General features: G+C 40.9%; 1 protein-coding gene across 15 annotated transcripts in view; it reads left to right on the top strand.

Moving 5' to 3' along the window:
• Positions 1–20290, top strand: part of ABI3BP (ABI family member 3 binding protein) — a 304680-nt gene that overhangs the window by 142454 nt on the left and 141936 nt on the right. For all 15 annotated transcript variants that reach the window (XM_075072439.1, XM_075072438.1, XM_075072445.1 and 12 more), the window contains exons 8-10: positions 9116–9187; positions 10478–10573; positions 10977–11054. In XM_075072439.1, the coding sequence (XP_074928540.1) occupies positions 9116–9187; positions 10478–10573; positions 10977–11054 (246 nt within the window). The remainder of the gene's footprint in view (positions 1–9115; positions 9188–10477; positions 10574–10976; positions 11055–20290) is intronic.

Genomic DNA, 20290 nt, shown 5'->3' with positions numbered 1-20290 from the left:
TCTTGGGTTTTCTCCATTTGCTGCCTTCCTTCAGTCTTTCTTTCTTTTCTTTATATAGGCATCTTCTGTGTGTTTTGAAAATTAGATATTGCTAAGGCTTTACTTTTCTGTTTGTTACTTTAAATCTTACAATGCAGAATTTGTTGAGCTGGATATAATCTGTGTGCTTTATTCAAACTGCAAATCCCCTTCCCTCCAGGCATCCATGCCGATGTGACTAATCTTTGCTACTGTGTATATAGTGTACTCAGGCAGATAACATGCCATTCATGAATTCAACTTCAAATGTGGTCTGCAGCCTCCCTCATACAGAATCTAGAGTTCTAGCCCTTGGAGGCAGCAGGTTCCAGCAATCAATGCCCCATTTTCATCTTAATAGCCTTTAGTTAGTTAAATATGAGCATTGTGTGCTAGAGCCTGTCGTCACTGCACATTGTAGGCAGGTGCAGCCTCGAGGCCTCTAATGTGTTGTCAGTGTGGATCACAGAAAAATGTGCATGCTTTTTGTATTCTGTTTTCTTGCATAGTGCGGTAGTAAAATCCACAATCAGTGTGTCATACACACTCAGCCATATTCTCTGCCCTGTACACTGCTGGAGGCTTAGAGGGCAATGTTACAGATATAGAGCCATAGAAGAAATAACCATGGTTGAGTCAATGTCAATATTATGTTTCTACTCTTTTATGAAGAGACTTGAGTTTATCCAGCCCTAGCTTAGTATTCACATACAAGTGCAAGCACAGTTATGACAGTTTTCAGAATATTTCTTCAACAAGTAATTCACTAAACACAAAAGTTATTAGCCCACATGTTAGCTTTTTCTGAACTGTGTGAGAGGAAATGGGCAGAGTTCTTCTTTAGAGTTTTAGATGAGTAAAGGTATTCCCTAAAATTTAAGAATGAGCTGGGGACAACTCAACAAATATTTGTAACATCCAGCTCCAGAGCAGAGGATGTTTAGAAACTTTTTTAAAAAATGCATGTGCTTTCAGTGTGCTTTAAGCCAAAATAAAGGTGGAGGGAAGGCTTTTAGGAAAGAAATGAAAGTAGCAAATGAAAGCATATCTGGGTACGGGCAGTGCTGTCTTCCATCAGGACTTCAGTGAAGAGTCTCAGCAGAAACTGATAAACAACAGCGAGCTACAGTTCAAGTAGAAGAGAGGAAATACTGGCCTCTGGAAATGTATTTACTAAGAAAATGCTAAGGTTGCACAACTGCATTTCTAGAAAAAATGGGGGAGATATTTCCCCCCTTCCTTAGTGTACTTTTACAAAACATAATTATTGCATAGTTGATTTTATTTCTGCAACTTTGAAATAGTGTTTAAAATTGGAAACCCGTTTTTGTTATCCAGTAGTCCTATGTTATATGAGGCTTTCTGTGATTAAAAATCTCATATATCTTGATGTCCTGGAAAGTTCATGGGTCCGGAGATGACTTGTGAGAAATCCTAACATGAAGCGTTTAAATAGAAAGTTTTGTGCTATTTTATCAGTGGTGTCACCTGCAGGGATTTTTAAATGTTCCAACTTGATGAGTCTTCATCACTATGGCCTGGTCTACACTACACGTTTAAATCGATTTAAACAGCGTTAAATCGATTTAACGCTGTACCCGTCCACACTACAACGCTCTTTATATCGATATAAAGAGCACTTTATATCGATTTCTGTATTCCTCCCAGACGAGAGGAGTAGCGTTAAAATCGATATAAACATATCGGATTAGGGTTAGTGTGGACAGAAATCGACGTTATTGGCCTCCGGGCGGTATCCCACAGCGCACCACTGACCGCTCTGGACAGCAATCTGAACTCGGATGCAGCGGGCAGGTAAACAGGAAAAGCCCCGCGAACTTTTGAATTACATTTCCTGTTTGCCCAGCGTGGAGCTCTGATCAGCATTGGGGGGCGATGCAGCCCAAATTCAATAAAGAGTCGCACATGGACCAGTACGTGGAGATATGATCTGACGCTTTATGGAGACAAATCGGTTGTATCAGAGCCTCCGTTACAGAAGACGAAATGCAAAGCGTTTGAAAAAAAATTTCCGAGGCACACAGTGCTGCATCAAGTGTAACGGAAAGTCAAAGAATTCAAATGGCGCTCATGGAGGGGGATGGGGTACTCGAGGACTTCCAGCTTATCAACAGTCCATCAGCGTGTGTCTGAAAAGTATTTGCATTCTTGGCTGAGTCTCCATGTCTGTAGGTTCAACTACACATGGATCTAGGCGTGGTTCAGGGATAGCCTCCTCAGTTTCTTCCCAGTGCCAACCACCGTGAGAGGAAAAGGGAAAGAACTCATTTCTTGAACTGTTCCATGCAACCCTATTGTATCTGAATGGCGGTAGTATGCATGCTGCAGCAGAGGCAAAGCAGTCGCCTCTCTCCCCTCCCCGGTGTTAGACGGGCAGCCAGGACACTCCGCCTGGGAAAATGGATCCCGTTATACCCAGTAGATTGGTACAGCGAAGGCTGGATACCCATCTCCTCGAAGAACATGGGGGAAGCTTTCATTATCAAGCCCCTCCCTTTCCTCGTGTAAAGAAAAGATTACTGTTATGCTGGACTGTCTGCAGCAGCATGCTGGTGCTTCTCTCCCCGATCGTCTTCATTTCGCCTGGACTGTTCATAGCCCCGGGAGAGCTGACTCCCTCTACATTTTCTCACTACACAAGTCTCGTTTCTTCTTCCACTCCGCGGTGCTTTATAGACCTTACATGACGATCGGTACAACACGTGGTGAAGTGGGCAAACCACAGCGCCCACGGTGTCCAGTAGCACCAGGAAGAGTGTGCAGGAGTGGAGGGGAAAGACAGAGTCAGGGTGCGCTGGTACTATGCAGGAGCGCCACCCCACTTGCTGTGTACACCTTACCTGACATCCGCGACAGCCTTGTCCTCTATACACCCACACCGCGGGGTCACCGCCTGTCCTCAACTACACCCCACTGCCGCTCTGTATCCTACGAAGATGCATGACTCTTATTATAGAAGAAACCACACAAGAAGAGGGGCACCGAAACAAAGAAAGCTCACTATCGGCTCGATGTAGTGACGAAATGCAAAATGAGAGGCGGTGACGGCGCGACGAGCAATCCAGGGCAAAACGCAGACGGCGCGATAAGGAATCTACAGCTGTCCTGATGTGTCCAGAGGCAGGAATTACATGACTGAGCGGATTCGGGGGTGAACCGACAGAAACCGACCGCGAGCATAGGACGCTTCGAGCACCACAGAATTCACAGATCGCAGGCGGGTAGACCTGCAAGGAACCTATGTGCTATTTACAGCAGATACGGGAAGGGAGCGTAGCTGCGACATGCAGCTCAACGCTCCCTCAGATATGTATGCATCAGGGCAGACACGGAGACGGAGTTGGCCAGCACAGACGCCGAAGTACTGACCTTACTGGTAGAGTCCAACGGATGAATATCCGATATTATTAATACCACTGTTGGTGAATAACCGCTGATCTTGACACACCGAGAGTTCATCACACACCGCGGATGGTAGACGATGGACCGGATGAAGATGTCAGTTAGTGTGTTCCTGCTCACCGGGGAACAGCGTCAGTATGCGCTTATACATACACTCTAGCTAAAAGCATTACCCATAGACATATGCACATAGTGAAGATGAGACATTAGAAGCCGATAGTAAAATGAAGTATGTATTCTGTATCAGTATCTATCCAACGCTTAATCTTTACCTGTCACGTGTGGGGTTACAAGGTAGGAGAACAAGCTGATGAGAGCAAAATAAATATACCCTACACCCGCAAATGACAACTGCTTCGCAATTCCTTGAATCGCATATTCCCAGAATATGCTGCGCAGACGAAGAAGCATGCTAACGAGAAGATTGCTTCATAGAGAGACGCTTTTTCAGAATACTCCGAGGCAGTTAAGATACATGTCGAGTGTTTGAGATAGCTGGAGTCCCAGTATCAGAGAAATAATAAATCCACGTGTCCATTATAATACCTCTCCAGTAGGAGAGACCTGTGGAGTGGATGTGCACTATTATTGATTCAATTATTATTGGAGCACTTATCCGTTGACTGATCAGCTCTCATGCAGCTACTAGCTGCCGACACCGCATAATCACTTTCATCAAAACTTGCGTTATTGGTGCAAGCACTGTCATAAAAATATTTTCTTCTAGCGGGACTAACGGCACTTGCATCTGAAACAACGAAAATGAGCTATATGTCCATCAAAACAGAAAATAGCACAGAGGATCCTAGTTATTATAATTTCTATCTAGAAAAATACTCGGTTATCTCACAGTCTCATACGTCGCAGGAGCCCCCTTAAGTTATGATGGAGATTGGTAGTGAAACCGGCGAGAGACTATCGGCACCACATAGCATGAGAAGGTCAGAGCTCCAACGCGCACCACATGGGCAATAAACGATGAACAAATGCTCTAGGTTTAATCATATAGAACGAAATGACGCGGAGAGACAATTTGACCCTTTAATTGTTCATAAGAACATAAGAAGCTCGCACCCTAGCTCAACACCCGAAAGGTATCGCATCCGAGCTCCAATATCGCTGTGCCTACACGGACACAGCTGGCGCGCATGCCAGATCATTGCCGAGAGGGACTGAACCGATACGAGGCTTAATGATCACCACCGCGATGAGCGCCCTAACCTGACACAGTCCTAGATTCCACCTCGATGACCACACCACAGGGCTAAGGGCACTGAACCCATTCCTTACCCTGTCCAGGCGAATAGCCATTAGATGGACTTAACCCTCATGAAGTTTATTAGTTCTCTTTTTAAACCCCTGTATAGTCCTAGCGTCACAACCTCCTCAGGCATGGAGTTCCACAGGTTGACTGTGACTGTGTGAAGAAGAACTTCCTTTGATTTGTTTAACCTGATACCATTAATCTCAATTTGGTGTCCCCTAGTAAATATTCCTTATGTCACTTTCTGCACACCATTCGTGATTTTATATATCTGCTAGCAATATCCCCCTTAGTCCGCCTCTTTCAAGCTGAAACATCTTAGCTTCTTTAACTCTTCTCATATGGGACCATTCCAACCCCTAATCATTTAAGTGCCGTCTCTGAACCTTTCTAATGCCAGGAATCTTTTTTGAGATGAGGAGACCACATCTGTACTTCAGTATTCAAGATGTGGCATACCAGGGATTGATATAAAGGGCAATAAGATATTCTCAGTCTTATTCTGTATCCCTTTTTGAATGATTCCTAATATCCTGTTTGCTTTTTTGACTGCCACTGCACACTGCATGGATGTCTTCAGAGAACTATCCACGATGACTCCAAGATCTTTTTCCTAATTAGTTGTAGCTAAATTAGCCCCCATCATATTGTATGTATAGTTAGGGTTATTTTTCCCAGTGTGCATTACTTTACATTTATCCACAGTAAATTTCATTTGCCATTTTTTTGCCAAATCACTTAGTTTTGTGAGATCTTTTTGAGGTTCTTCACAATCTGCTTTGGTCTTAACTATCTTGAGCAGTTTAGTATCGCCTGCAGACTGTCACCTCACTGTTTACCCCTTTCTCCAGATCATTTATGAATAAGTTGAATTGGATTGGTCCTAGGACTGACCCTTGGGGAACACCACTAGTTTCCTCTCTCCATTCTGAAAATTTACCATTTATTCCTACCCTTTCTTCCCTGTCTTTTAACCAGTTCTCAATCCACAAAAGGATCTTCCCTCTTATTCCATGACAACTTAATTTACATAAGAGCCTTTGATGAGGGACCTTCTCAAAGGCTGTCTGGAAATCTAAGTACATTATGTCAACTGGATCCCCCTTGTCCACATGTTTGTTGACCCCTTCAAAGAACTCTAATAGATTAGTAAGACATGATTTCCCTTTACAGAAACCATGTTGACAATTTATGTTCTTCTATGTGTCTGACAATTTTATTCTTTACTATTGTTTCAACTAATTTTCCCGGTATTGATGTTAAACTGGCCAGTCTGTAATTGCCAGGATCACCTCTAGAGCCCTTTTTAAATATTGGCATTATATTAGCTCTCTTCCAGTCACTTGGTACAGAAGCCAATTTAAAGGTCAGGTTACAAACCATAGTTAATAGTTCCACAATTTCACATTTGAGTTCTTTCAGAACTCTTGGGTGAATGCCATCTGGTCCCGGTTACTTGTTACTGTTAAGTTTATCAATTAATTCCAAAACCTCCTCTAATGACACTTCAATCTGTGAGAATTCGTCAGATATGTCACCTACAAAAGCTGGCTCAGGTTTGGGATCTCCCTAACATCCTCAGCCGTGAAGACTGAAGCAAAGAATCCATTTAGTTTCTCCGCAATTAATTTATCCTCTTTAAGTGCTCCTTTTGTATCTCGAGGCCATAGATGGAAGTCAGTATCAGAACCAAGTTTAGTGCACAGTAGTTTTTGGCTGCCATTCCTGCTTTCAGATCACTAGAATACATATGCATGCCATGTGGTCAGGATTCAGCCCTTAATTTTACTTATTACATGATGTCCTTGCTCTGGGTTCAAACTTGTCAGTTAGACACTGGCTTGAGTTTGGGATGATGTGGAATTGTACTGCCATAGTGGGAGCTCAGTAACACATCCTTATGTGGTTTGTAAGCAAGATGCTCCAGGAAGCATTGTTACATAGCCTATGTCTAAACATACGGTGGTGTTTAGAGTACAGGCACTATGCATGTAGCCACACACCACAGTAAACAGCAGGCTGCATTCACACTTGTCACTAGTGTGTGTAGCTGCATGCTTCAGTGAAAGGCTTCAGCAGCAGGGAGGGAACATGTAATGGCTCTGGCAGCTATCCACCACCAGAGCCTTTTTCCCCTGCCTCCTCATTGCCAGAGTTTTTCCTTTTTGCTAGAGCCTTTTGCTGCAGCAGGAAAGGCCTCCGGCGCTGGGAAAGGCTCCTGCAGAGGGGAAAGGTTCTGGCAGCAGGACACTGTTGTGGGAGGTACTGCTTGGGCTGCAGAGATCCAATGTAGGGCACATACCCTGGTGATTCAGGCATTTAGGGCACTTGTCTAAGCCATGCCTCACCATCCACTGTGCTGTTTATACCCATACTAGCTGTGCATGCAGTGTCTGTACTCCACATGCCACCGTAAGTGTAGACATACTCTTAGATTGTAAGCTCTTTGGGGCTGTTCTGTGTTTGTGCAGTCCCTAGTACACTGGGGTCCTGGTCCATAATGTAGGCTCTTTGGCATGGTTGTAATACAAATAATAAAGATGATGGTGCATGGTGCACCTTTTTAATGTTCTCCCAAGCACACAGATGAACCACACCTGCTGACACTTTCATAAGGGGGGGTGTGCAGCATGCATTTTCCTCAGCTGCTGGCCAGTGCAGACAGAGGTTTATGTCCTGAAGCACAAGATCAGGCTTTACTTACACATTTTATCTAGGCTATTTTAACTGCAAATCTTTCATGTGTTTTTCTTAGAAGATGCTTGTATGCTGTTATGCCACTTTTAAAGTAAATAATTTATATTGAAAGTTCCATATTAATTAATGTTTATGATGCACCCAACATGAAACATAAGAAGGAGGATTAAAAAAGGATTAGATGTTTGTATAGTAAAAGCATAATATTCAGTTACAACAGCCAAGATAAAATAGAGATATCAGACCTGGTTCTTCAGGGTATAAACCAATCAATGAATCCAAGGCAAAGAACAAAGTTTCCCACATAAACCTGGTATGGTATGAACATCTATTGCATGATTTTACATCTTCCTCTGAAGCATCTGATACTGGCTACTGTCAGACAGAATACAGGACTACAAAGAAAATTATTCCAGTGTGGCATTTTTTATTGTGTTCCTATAAATATTTGTTTTCATTCTGAGTTAAAAATATCTATTACCATTGCTAATCAAGTACAACAAAAACCAAAACCCTAAATATTAATTTGAATGTTTTATTTAAATTCACTTTGACTGTGTTCAAACCGCTTTTCCATTAATATTCTAGTGCATGGGGATTCTGCAAGGAATATTTGCAGTAACAATAAATTTTAAGCAAAATTTGAATTTGCAGTTGAGTATTTGAACCAAAAACCTGATTCTTAGAATTATCCTTATCTGGCCATGTGAAAGAAACTCATTATCAGACCTGCATTGTCTAATTAAAGAAACTAGAACTTTGAAAATTGAATACTTGCAAGAAACTGCTTGCAATTGAGATACAGATTTAGAACTATTCACAGAAAAAACTAGTAAAAGCAGTGAAATGTCTCAAATTATTAATTATTCACCCAGCTCTACCTGTTAAATACTACCACTCCTAACATTTATTAGACACGTTCCAGTGTATCTTCAGGGTCACATGAATGGCAGGGGTGATGGGAGGGGAGTAGGAGCACACAAATAGTAGTGGTCTCCTGCCAGACATATTGTTTAATATTGTAGTGTCTCATTAAATAGCAGACACTTTCTAGGGATTTTTTAAGCTTCTGTAAATTGCATTAGCCTCAAGTTCTGCAGTTCCTGATACTGGTCCTGTGATATCTTGAGTATACAGCAGCGGTTCTCAACCTGGGGTCTGGAGCCCCCTGGGGGGGAAGGGGGGCAAGCAGTTTTCAGGAGGTCTGTCAAGGAAGGTCAGTGTTAGACTCACTAGGGCCCAAGGCAGAAAGCCAAAGCCCCATTGTGCAAGGCTGAAGCTGAAACCTGAGCAACTTAGCTTCACAGCACCTCCTATGTCATGGAGCCGCAAGCAATTGCCCTGCTTGCTACCCCCTAATGCTGGCCATGAATTTTTTATAGCATGTTGAGAGGATGAGGCTCCCAAAGAAAAAGGTTGAGAACCCTGGTGTAGAGCAAAATTTTTACAAAGAATATCAATCTAACATGGCATGAAGAATGACATTGAATGTATGGGAAAGGTTTGCAGTTAGGGGTGGTTTAGAAAAGAGACATCTTGCAAACTCTTAGATATGTTTGAGGTAATGTAAGAAAATATGAAGCTGATATCTCTGAGCTACTAAACTGAATGAACAGGCTTTCAGAATGTTCAGAGTCCTCTTGTGTGTGTGTTTTGTTTCCTGACTTAAAATTTGTAAGTTTCTCTGATAATGCACTGTTGCTGTTTCCACAGTAATTCAAAACGTCACACGTCGGACGCTGCCTAAAACCATGGACAGGCCTTCCAATGCAGGAGCAATACTAGGTGACTAAGACATTCCTTACTTCTTTGGCCAATAGATAAAGAGCAGTGTAAATCCTTTATATTTCCTGTCCTTTCTAGTTCTTTCTTTCTTGAGAATGGTTCAGATTTTTTTATTATATTTTATGATAATGGTGGTGAGGGGGAGGATGCACCTGAAGTATAAAAGTGACTATCCCATGGTCAGAATATTTTAAAGGACTTATTGCCACTATTTTATCAAAAACAGTTCTTTCATATTGCAGGGGAAGGGAGAGAAGTGATTTTGCAGAGATAATCTTGAGGTATTAAGTGAACATATGCTGGGCCCCCTCCAGGTGTGCACTAGGTCACAGGTTTCCAACCACTGGAACATATACCTGTACTGATACTTCAGCAGGGCCGGCGTTCGGCCAATTCCCCCAATTCCCCAGAATCGAGCCCTGCACCTAAGAGGGCCCTGCACCCTAAAGAAGAGTTCCTAACTTAGGCGCCTTTTTAATTTTTACTCAACCAGCGACGCTCCAGGTCTTCGGCGCTAAGACCCGTAGTGCCGCTGGGTGAGTCATCCCTGCCGGGGCCCTGTTGAAACCATTCAAATTGGGCCCCAGACTTCCTAAAGCTGGCCCTGCACTAAGTTTCCCCACTCCACTGTCTTACTGAGACCTGTACTAAGCCCCATTGCATCACAGTTTCCTTCATTCCCGTCAGTTGCCTGGCCTGATGTAGAGCTTGGGTAACTCTGTATCAAGTTAGAGAACACGGGTACCAGGCCCTAGATGGTGCCAGCTTACTATAGTAAATGGGTACTCTTGTCTGTAAAGATTGGGAACCACTCTGCTTAAAATATCTGGAGACAAATTTATCCCCAGTGTTAATGCCACTAAACTCAAGAATGGTGTGTGGAAGAAACTTACATGGCATGAAATTTGTTTGGCCTAACTTTCCTTCTGTGAGCTTTAGTATTCTAACCACACACAAACAAATCCTCATTAATCACAAGACTGCAATGCAATCAAGATTTGTCCAGTTAAAATATATGTATTGGAATGCTGAATATACCATGTCTATATACTCTAACATGTAATTGGTGCCCGTGGCCAATGATACTAGAACAGTGGCAATGTGTGTGGGGTGGGGGTGGGGGGGGAGTGAAGGAGCAGCAGCAGCAAATGGGATTAATGATTAGACGGAACAGAGCTAAATTCTTCCCTCTGACAGTCATGCTCAGTTCTCAGTGGCTCAGAGGGTATTGCAGGGCAGATTACAGCCCACCATGTTTTGAATGAATGGCTCACTTACCTTTGTGTGTAGTGCACCTTATCATTCCAGGCCTCAGTGAAACACCACAACAGAAACTCCCTAAACCTGAGACACTGGGCATATCTGAAACACCAAAGAAAATATTGAGTAAGTAGACATCTCCTATATTAAGTTAATATGCTTGGTGAGCATCATCAGAAGAATGAATTTTGGTGTGAGAATGTACATTCAAGCAAAGCCTCTATTTTTTTCTTTTGTTTTGAGCATTTGTTTAGTCATGTGGGTAAGTAGGTGTCCAATCTTGCAAGGTTTTGAACACCAGATACTAAGAAAAAATATTTAAGAAACAATGCAGGTTTCAGAGAGCTAGTCACATGCTGTTATTGGGTGTGTGGTGAAGGCAAGTTCAGCTGTTCCCTAAGGTATTTGATTTCACATGTTTGTTTGTTTTGGATTGTTTTGGCAAACTACAGTGGGGGTAGAAATAAATGTAAACAGAGGCAGACCAGATGTATCTCTGGTATTTACAGTCTCACTTCTGCCTTTTTAGTTATAAATGACACCCAACCATGGCCTGCTGAATCCAGAACACCAGAAGTACAAGAAATCTCCCCACGGACCTTCCCAGGTAATTATAGATCTGTTTTAGGTTTTTATAAATGATGTGTTACACCTTGTCCTAAAATAGATCAACATAAAAATTAAAATCAGCCTTTATTTCTCTTGAGGACTGCAGTTGAAATCAGCTATGATCATGGCAATATCTAAATCAGTTTGGTGGTAGACGAGAACTAGAGTACAGTAAATCCGAAAACAGTCCATAATGTGAAAGTGATCTCCTGAGCAAGCTCCAGGCTGCATCATTTAGTTGATGCTATGAGAATTGTTCCTACTGATTAAGCAAAGTGATACAGTCTAGTCAAATTTGCCCCACGATTTAGATTTTGTAAAAACAAACTTTTAACAAAAGTAAAACCAAGTTTCCTGGATTCTTTTTCATAGTACAGGAGGTTCCCCACACAACATATTTTATATTAAATTTGTCTCTTTAAATTGTTTATTACTTGCTATAGAAAATTAAAACTGCTTAAATTCTAAGTCCAAATTTTTCAAACTCAGCTGCTAAAAGTTAGGCATGTTTAAGCACCTTAAAATGTGGCCTGATTTTTGGAGGTGCTGAATACACAGCTCCCACAGACTTCATTGGCAGTTGCAGGTGTCCAGCACTTCTGAAAATCAGTCCATTTTTATTCAGGTGCTTAATTTTAAGGCACCCAAGTTTGAAAATTTTGGTCCAAATGTCTGTTGGTCTATATGCATATATTAGAAGTGCAATATCTATTTTATTTCTTTCTGTGTTGTGTAAAAAAAAACACCTAACAATAAAAGTTATTAAAAAATTCCCAGAAAAGATTTTTCAACAAATAAATTATCATTATATTTGTAGCCCAATCACTACAGCACAGATAACTTAAAAGTGAAAGAAACTCTTCGTCGGCAAAGCAGAGAAATATAAACAAGCAACATTAATAGTGGAAACTCATCTAGATTTGAAAAAATCTTTGAGCTTTTATTTTCAAAGGTGCTTTTTAGTAAATTGGTGAAGATATTTAAAACATAATAGTACTCGTTGCTGTGAACCATCACTGAGGACATCTTTATACGTCCATTTCATCTGCCAAATTCCAGCATTCACCAGCCTCCTTTGCACAGAGTGTAACTCCTAACAAGCTCAAATGTGAGAGGTCTTTATCTGGATTGGTGGGATTTAACAGGGTATTGTATCTATTATGGACCCCACTTGTAGGAGTTTGAGGGGGATGCCGAAGAGGTGGGGAAATGCATCATCTGGATGGGCCAGTAGGGCTGAGGTAACCATTGGTTTACCAGGGGGAGAATATATATAAACCCTGTCCCTCCAGCCTGAGCTCCCTCTGAAGTCTGGATTAGCAACTCAGTCTCTCCCACCCCTGGGTTTAGTGTAGGACTGAACGTTTTGGTGTTCTGTGGGCATTATGCTAGTCACCTTTTTGGAAACTGAAAAGGATTTTTCCCCTCACTGCCAGTTTAGGTGGGTTGGGTTTTTTTTTTTTTGCCTTCCCCACAGTAGGGACCTGGTGAATTGGTGAGGAGATACAATTCAGTTTGCAGTTTAACAAGTGGCAGGTATCCAGTGCATATACTTGTTCCAGAGGGGGTCCAGTTCACCGATAAACAAGAAGTGGATTTAAGGGAAGGCATGCCCTAAAGAAGCTGGGAGTGGTATTGGGGCTCCTAATGTGTGGTACAGTGAGGAGATAACTCACTTTCCCCAGCTTCCCCAGCTCCCTAACTCTCATATGAAGGGAGGATTCTGGGGTCCCAGTAAAGGGCTGGGGACCAGCTATGAAGTGGAGAAAGGTTGCTGGCTATCCTCCACCAGTTGGAAATGAAGTTGCAGCCTAATTAAATCATGTCTTCCTTCTTACATTTCTAGGACAGTATATATGAACTCATTAGCAGTTTTAGGATTTGTGCTGCTCAAGGGTGACATCAGTTGAGATCATTGCAGAGCTGATATATCTATAGAGAGTACTGTGCATTACATTAATGCTCTCACCTAGCATCAGCAGTAACCCATTGCTTGAGTGAGTGTAATTGAGGCGGGTGGTGAGGTCAAAGATTAAATTGGAATAATTGCAGCTGTTACTCTACCAGAACTGCAGGTGGTAGCAATATAGTATTCTACAGATGGATTTATTGATTAAACTCACTTCTGAAAGTGTGCCCCTTGTCCCCAGACTGCTGCTGGGCTTAAAGCCTGCAGTGGCTGCTGCTCTAGCTCCCCGTAATAGAATATACATTAACTCCTCGCTTAATGTTGTAGTTATGTTCCTGAAAAATGCTACTTTAAGCGAAATGATGTTAAGTGAATCCAGTTTCCTCGTAAGAATTAATGTAAATGGGGAGATTAGGTTCCGGGGAAAGTTTTTTCGACAGACGAAAGACTATATTTTATATATATATATAGACACACACACACATATACACACAGTATAAGTTTTAAGCAAACAGTTTAATAGTGTACACAGCAATGATGATTGTGAAGCTTGGTTGAGGTGGTGAAGTCAGAGGGTAGAAGAGGGTGCGATATTTCCCAGGAAATGCCTTACCGCTAAATGATGAACTAGCACTCAGCTGAGCCCTCAAGAGTTAACACATTGTTGTTAATGTAGCCTCACAGTCTCCAAGGCAGCACGAATGGAAGGAGGGGAGACAGCATGGCAGAGAGAGAGACAGAGACACATGCCTTTTATGTGAATGAGAGAGAGATAAGTGTTGCCCCTTTAAGTATGCTGACCCCAATCTAAGTACATTGCCTTTTTAAGTAGATCAGCAAGTTGAGACAGCAACTGCTGCCTGCAAGCTCCCTCCATCCTGAGCCCTGTCCTGTCCCCCCCTGCTCTTGGAGATAGGGTGCAGGAATGGGGGGAAGACGGTCACCCTGACATTAGCACCCCTCTTCTCCTTCCCCCCCTTGCACAGCAAGCAGGAGGCTCCTGAGAGCAGCTCCAAGGCAGAGGGCAGAAGCAGCATATGGAAGTGGTGGGAGGGACAGCTGAACTGCTGGGCGGCTGCTGCACAGGGAACTTAAGGGAACTGATGAGGGTCTGCCGGTCCACCCTGGTTCCAAGCCCCCACCAGCTAGTACCAACGAGCTGCTCTTTCTGCAAGCAGTGGACAAAGCCGGCTGCTCTCAAACAACGTTATAAAGGAGCATTTTACAACTTTAAACGAGCATGTTCTCTTATTGATCAGCAATGAAACAACATTAACTGGAATGACTTTAAGTGAGACGTTTACTGTACACTATGCCGTTTGGTACACTAGACTAATTGCCACCTTTATATCTTTCATCTGGAACACAGAACTGTGCTTGAATTTCTATTTTCTGTTTTGGGACAAAGTCCAAAGGGAGAACTGCCAGTGAGCTGATGATGCCCTTGGTAAAAACATTTGGCCACCTTGGTCTGGAACTGTGTCTCTATCGCACTGTCTCTCTTTGCAGTGCTCCATTTGTTTACTTGGCTGTGAAAGGTGGTGAAGAAAGATTATGACTGCAATACCCATTGACTCACATAGAATATATGCAAAATGGAAAAAATAACAGCTTGACCTTGAAAAACGCTTATGTGAGTGACATAATCTTACACTAGTGCTCCTACAAAAGTGAATTGGACCATTTATTTATGTGGGTAGGGGTTAAAGCATTGGATACTAAATTTTTAACCAATTTGATCAGTGCAGTTGTCTAACTTAGCAAGATGTTCTGCCTACAATTATGGGTGATGAAATATCATTATTACTAAAAATCGCATCCATAATCACCTGATAATTTCTTTTTAAAATAATTCAAAATACGTAAGATTAAAATTGTGTTATGTGTCTGAAAGTAGCAAAATTAACAAATTCAATCCCATTTGTCAGCATGTATGGCAGATGTTCCGTCCATCACAACCACAAAAAAAACCCCCAACAAACAAAAAAAACCTTTAGCATTTGAATGTACACTCCCACAGGGTCAAGGCTTGGGCAGGATTGTTTCTAGTGTTAAATAATGGGGAATATATTTTCATTTTATTGTGTATAGATTTATGCGTTAAGATCCCACAGTATTACAATAAAACTATACCTCTTTCACATTATCTGGTGTGTTTTTATAACCGAAGAAGGGCCTGATTCTTCTCCTATTAAAGTCAGTTGCAAAACTCCCATTGACTTCATTGGTGCGGACCTGGGCTACAAAAGAGGCAAGACAGAAGCATTGAAATGAATGAGAAGTTTAGAAAAGTAATTGTTTGAAGAAGATTTTGCTTTGTTTTAATTTAGTTAATGTATAGTCTTGTCATTGTTCTGCTTTGTTCATAATATATGTCCTTATTGACGAAGCAGAATATATGGCCAAATCCCACTTGTCTGGCTGATTTGACTTCAAATGTATGGAAGTACTTGCATGAGTAAGAGTCACAGAATTTGGCCCTTAAATCTCACTGTACTTGTTGTATACCAGAGTACATCAAAGAGGTACCATTTTACAACTGATCAGACTAGCTCAATTTTCATTATTTTTATAAAGACTTCTATCTTTATTCTCATGAAGACAGAGTTTCTGTTCTTCACTTAAAATTTCTGACCCAGTAAATCACTTGAGAATAGAGCAGACTCATTTATTGATGTTAAAAATTCTATTTATCTTGTGGGACTTTTAACAAATAATTTCTATAACAGTATGTTGAATATTATGGACAATAAATTCCTGGGACTAGCTACAACTCACGTCAGTCCAGTATGGAGATTCAAAATTGATTGGTTCACCAGACTTTTGTACTCCTGGAGAGCATGTAGGGAACAAAAGAAATTTAGGATGTAGTAATGCAGAAAAAATGTGTAAGGATTGCCAACTGTCTTCTGGATGAAACTATTATCTTTTAGTCTCTAAAAGTGTTTGCAGATTTCTTATTCTACAACCTCCACGTAAGACTATTGCCAAATTCCAGTCTGAACTGTGACCGAGAAGTCTGCTTTTCAGTTATTCTTTTTATTCATCCTAAAGTGCTGGAAGGAAAAGTAGGACACTTCTGCACATAGGCATTAACCATAGCCGTTCAGGGTACGGATACTGAACACTTGCTTTTAACTAGAGTTGGATGCATAAAAATATTCAGTGACTATTCTTTTTAAAATAATTAGTTTTTACTGTTTTGTCCCTTTTTGTACTCACTTTTTACAGATATTTTAGTAAATGAGTTTAATAGCCAGAGTTTTTGCAGAAATAACTTATAAATGCATATTGCATATATTTAAAGAAAATGTACTTTCTCAAATCTATATGTATTTATTGGATCTGGAGACTTGGTCCTGAGATTTATATGTATCGAATCAGGGAACAGGAAAAAAAAAAAGTGGCCTTGTGTTTCCCATCAAGACATCTCAGATGTAGAGAACTGAAAACTGGCTGCACTTTTGTGAACAAGCTAGATTCAGAATTATTCATAGAAATTATTTGATAAATAATTTTGAATAATAAATACATTCAGGAACAACTGATCTGTATGAAAAATGACCCAGGAACAGAAAATAAGTGAAAGATTCTCAAATTATTTGTCACAAAATACTTGCCCGTTTCTATTTTTAACCAAGTGACAGCAGTTTTTTTTTAAACTTTATTTACTGTTGTTGTCATTCTTAATACTGGAATACTTTAGCAGTCATTTAACTTTGAAATAATCAGTTCAACAGGTCATTTTTAAAAAGTTAAACTTTCTGTGGCATATATTTTGTGCTGACAGTTTTGAGCATCATAGGATAAAATCCTTATTGACATCTTTTTTATGTGCTTATCAGATGCACATCTCACTATCTAACAGGCTGATAGATCATTTTCACTTGTGTCCTTTAAAAATCATGAGATCTTCAACAATTTCCTATCACATGAAGATCCCTTCTTACAACAGTGTCATATACCTCCAGTTTTTATAATTCAGTGGGAGGAGTAGGAGTTCCAAAAGTATCACAACTTTGTAGATACTCAGTTTTTGAGTCAGAGTACGAAAAGTCATGCATCTTGTGTGCAGCTATTGAGGTTTCAGATGATATGCATCTTTGCTAATTATTATATCATGGTAAATATATTCCACTATTCCTTATTCAACCTTTCCTAGTGACTCAGAGAATAGCTCGCTCACTCTCTCAGACAACCTCAGCTGCATCCACTTAAATTCCTTTGTCTTTTAAATCAAATCCTATGCATGGATTTCACGCATGTTGTATTGCATAAGCAGATAGGCATGCAGCTCATAAATATGCCAATGCTTCATTTTCTCTGTTCATTTTTTTTCCTGTTTACATCCAGCAGTTGTATATACTTATGTACTGTACGGTAGTGCCACTCAAAAAACAAACAAACAAACCATCATTTGCTAACAAATACCACAGAAATTATCAGTTATTTCCTAATTTAAGAATAGAAGGATAATGTGGAATTTTGAATACAATTATATGTTAACTGTTGGCAAATGCTGACTGTATGTTCGTTTGCTCCAACTAAAGACGTTGTAAAACTTTTCTATTATTATCATTACATTCTCTATATTTATTTACTAAAATATTTTATATATTTTCATGTTTTCATAGTTCACCTTGAGGGCTGCTTCCATATTTTTTTCTTTGTGCAGTGATCATTCTTTTCGGATATCTTTCGAGTTCAGAACACTAGCATCACAAAGGGTCAAGTAGTCCCACCATCTGTTTGTGTCATTGTTTCTGTTCAACAATGGATACTTCTCTATGGGCTGGTCTACGTGTCATAACTAGATAGGTAAGGTAAGGGTTAAGTTTCTTTTACCTGGAAAGGGTAACCAAACACCTGACCAGAGGACCAATCAGAGAACTGGATTGTTTAAAGTCAGAAGTCAGGGCGGGAATTTGTATACCAGGGGTCTTTGTTGTTTTCTCGGCTGTGAGTAAACACAGGTTTTCTCCTAACTCCTTCTTTATTTCACGTATTCTCTTATACCAAAAGTCTGTGAGTACAAAGGAACCCCCAAAGCAAGTGTACTGGCTATGAGAGCTTTGGGTTGTTACGAATAGATGTGGATGGCTGTGTCTTTGTTGTTCTCGCGCTGTGAGTTAACAAGCTCCTCCTAACTGCATCTTATCTCCAGTGTCTTCTAAACATCTGTGAGTACAAAGGAACCTCAGCAATTCGGCTATGAGGAGCTTTGGGGTTGTATTTACCTGTATGTGATTTGTTGGACTGTTTTAATTGGGCTATCTTTTAAATCAGACTGTTTCTTCATCTCTTCTTATAAGCAAGAGCCTGTATTGAGTTTCTTAATGCAAGATGATTGTTTTTATATTTTCTTTATTCTTTTTTTTCTATAAAACTTTTCTTTAAAACCATGTGGAAGCTTTCTTTTCCTAGGGAGGCAAAGGGAAGGGAAAAGCCAGGCTGAGGGCTATTTCCTATTGCTCCTCAGGGAAAGAGCAGGCACGGGGGGAAGGCAAAGCCAAAAGCTGTTGGCAGTTTTGCATCTCAATTGTCACTGAGGGGTAGGAATGCTTATCTCTTGGGAAGCAGAAAAACGGTTTCTTGCCTACTCGCAGTTCCACCAAGAGGCAAGCCTGGAGGGCAGGAATTGGGGAAGGAGGATTTCTCCCCTGCTTTTTAGCATCCAAGGATTTGGAATCTGGGTGTCCCACCAAGGGAGGGTTGGGCGACCCAGAGGAGGAAAGGGGGTAGGTCAGGCCCCCTAAAGTAAATTACCTACCTGACCTGGTGGCAGCCCAAATACCCAAGCTGCTGTAGTGAGCTTCTTGGGGGAGTTTCAGGTAAGCCCCCAGACTTTAGGACGCAAAAGTCCAGGTTTGGGACAGGACCAGGCTGTGGACGCTAAAGTTCAGGTCTGGGACTGGGAGGCTAGATTACCACACTACGTTACGGGGGAAAATCGATCTTAGGGCTGGTCTACACTACGGGGGAAAATCGATCTTAGATACGTAGCTGAAGTCGAAGTATCTATGATCGAATTACTCACCGTCCTCACAGTGCGGGATCGATGTCCGCGGCTCCCCCTGTCGATTCCGCAACTCCGTTCGGGTTGGTGGAGTTCTGGAATTGATATAAGCACGTTCAGGGATCGATATATCACGTCTAGATGAGACGCGATATATTGATCCCCGAGCAATTGATTGCTACCCGCTGATACGGCAGGTAGTGAAGACGTAGCCTATGTTGCCTTTGAAGTGATATGCCAATGTTCCTTGTATGGCGTTTCTGTGTAGCATAGTTAATATTTACTTGAATTATTGTGCATCAAGCAAGAATTTCAGTTCTGAGTCCCTCGTGTTCAGCTTTTTAAAAAATACCTAAATATTTGTCTAACTTCTTTTGTGTATTCTCTTGCGAAGCTGAAACTGACCATGATAAATGTTTACTTTCATCAATGATTAAAAGCTGTTGTGTTATAGGCCAAAGTTATAGTGCTCTCTGAAGCACAGTACACCATAGGAAACTAACTTGCTGTATGGGGTAGGTCAAAGTTAAAATGTTAAGTAATCCTTTATATAGTTCCTTGACCATGAAAATTGTGAGTGTCCAAAAAAAGAAAAAAAAAAGTCATAAGAACACAGTTCAAGAAATCCATCATTTCACCTTCAGTGCTATGCTCTCATATTGATGCTTTATATATAGACTATGTATGTTTATGTATGTGTACTAAATATAAAATACTGCCTTTTCCCAACATTGTACAGTGTGCTGTATATTAACTACTGTCATCCATCTTAGAGGTGGTTATATTTATTTTTTACTTTTATGGATTTTTTTATTGTGTATTGCCAACACTGTTTTAAAAGCTATGGAACACGTACAATGAAGATAATATCCTTGCACCAAACATCTTGTAATCTAAATAGACAATGAACAAATGAAGGGTGAGGGATGGGATATAACAATAAGCAGGATAACTGAGTTGTGTAGCTGAATACCCATTTTGTTAGCTCCTTGATTTTTGTTTATATTTTTGGTTCAGATTTTAGTTATCAAAACTAAAAATGCTATTGCACCAGAAGGGTTAGAGTTTTTCAGTGTTTTTGGCAGCCAGGCATCCTACCATTTTCTCATTTGCATCTCTCTTCCCTTTTGGTCTGAGGGTATATCTACACTACGAAATTAGGTTGATCTTGTAGAAGTTGATTTTTTAGAATTCGATTTTATACAGTCTATTGTGTATGTCCACACTAAGCTCATTAAGTCGGTGGAGTGCATCCTCACTACATTGGCTAGCATCAACTTACAAAGCGGTGCACTGTGGGTAGCTATCG

The sequence above is a fragment of the Chelonoidis abingdonii genome, chromosome 1 (genome assembly GCF_003597395.2).
Source record: "Chelonoidis abingdonii isolate Lonesome George chromosome 1, CheloAbing_2.0, whole genome shotgun sequence".
Lineage (NCBI taxonomy): Eukaryota > Metazoa > Chordata > Testudines > Testudinidae > Chelonoidis > Chelonoidis abingdonii.
The sequence above is the reverse complement of the archived record's forward strand: the minus strand, read 5'-3'. Positions and strand labels throughout refer to the sequence as shown.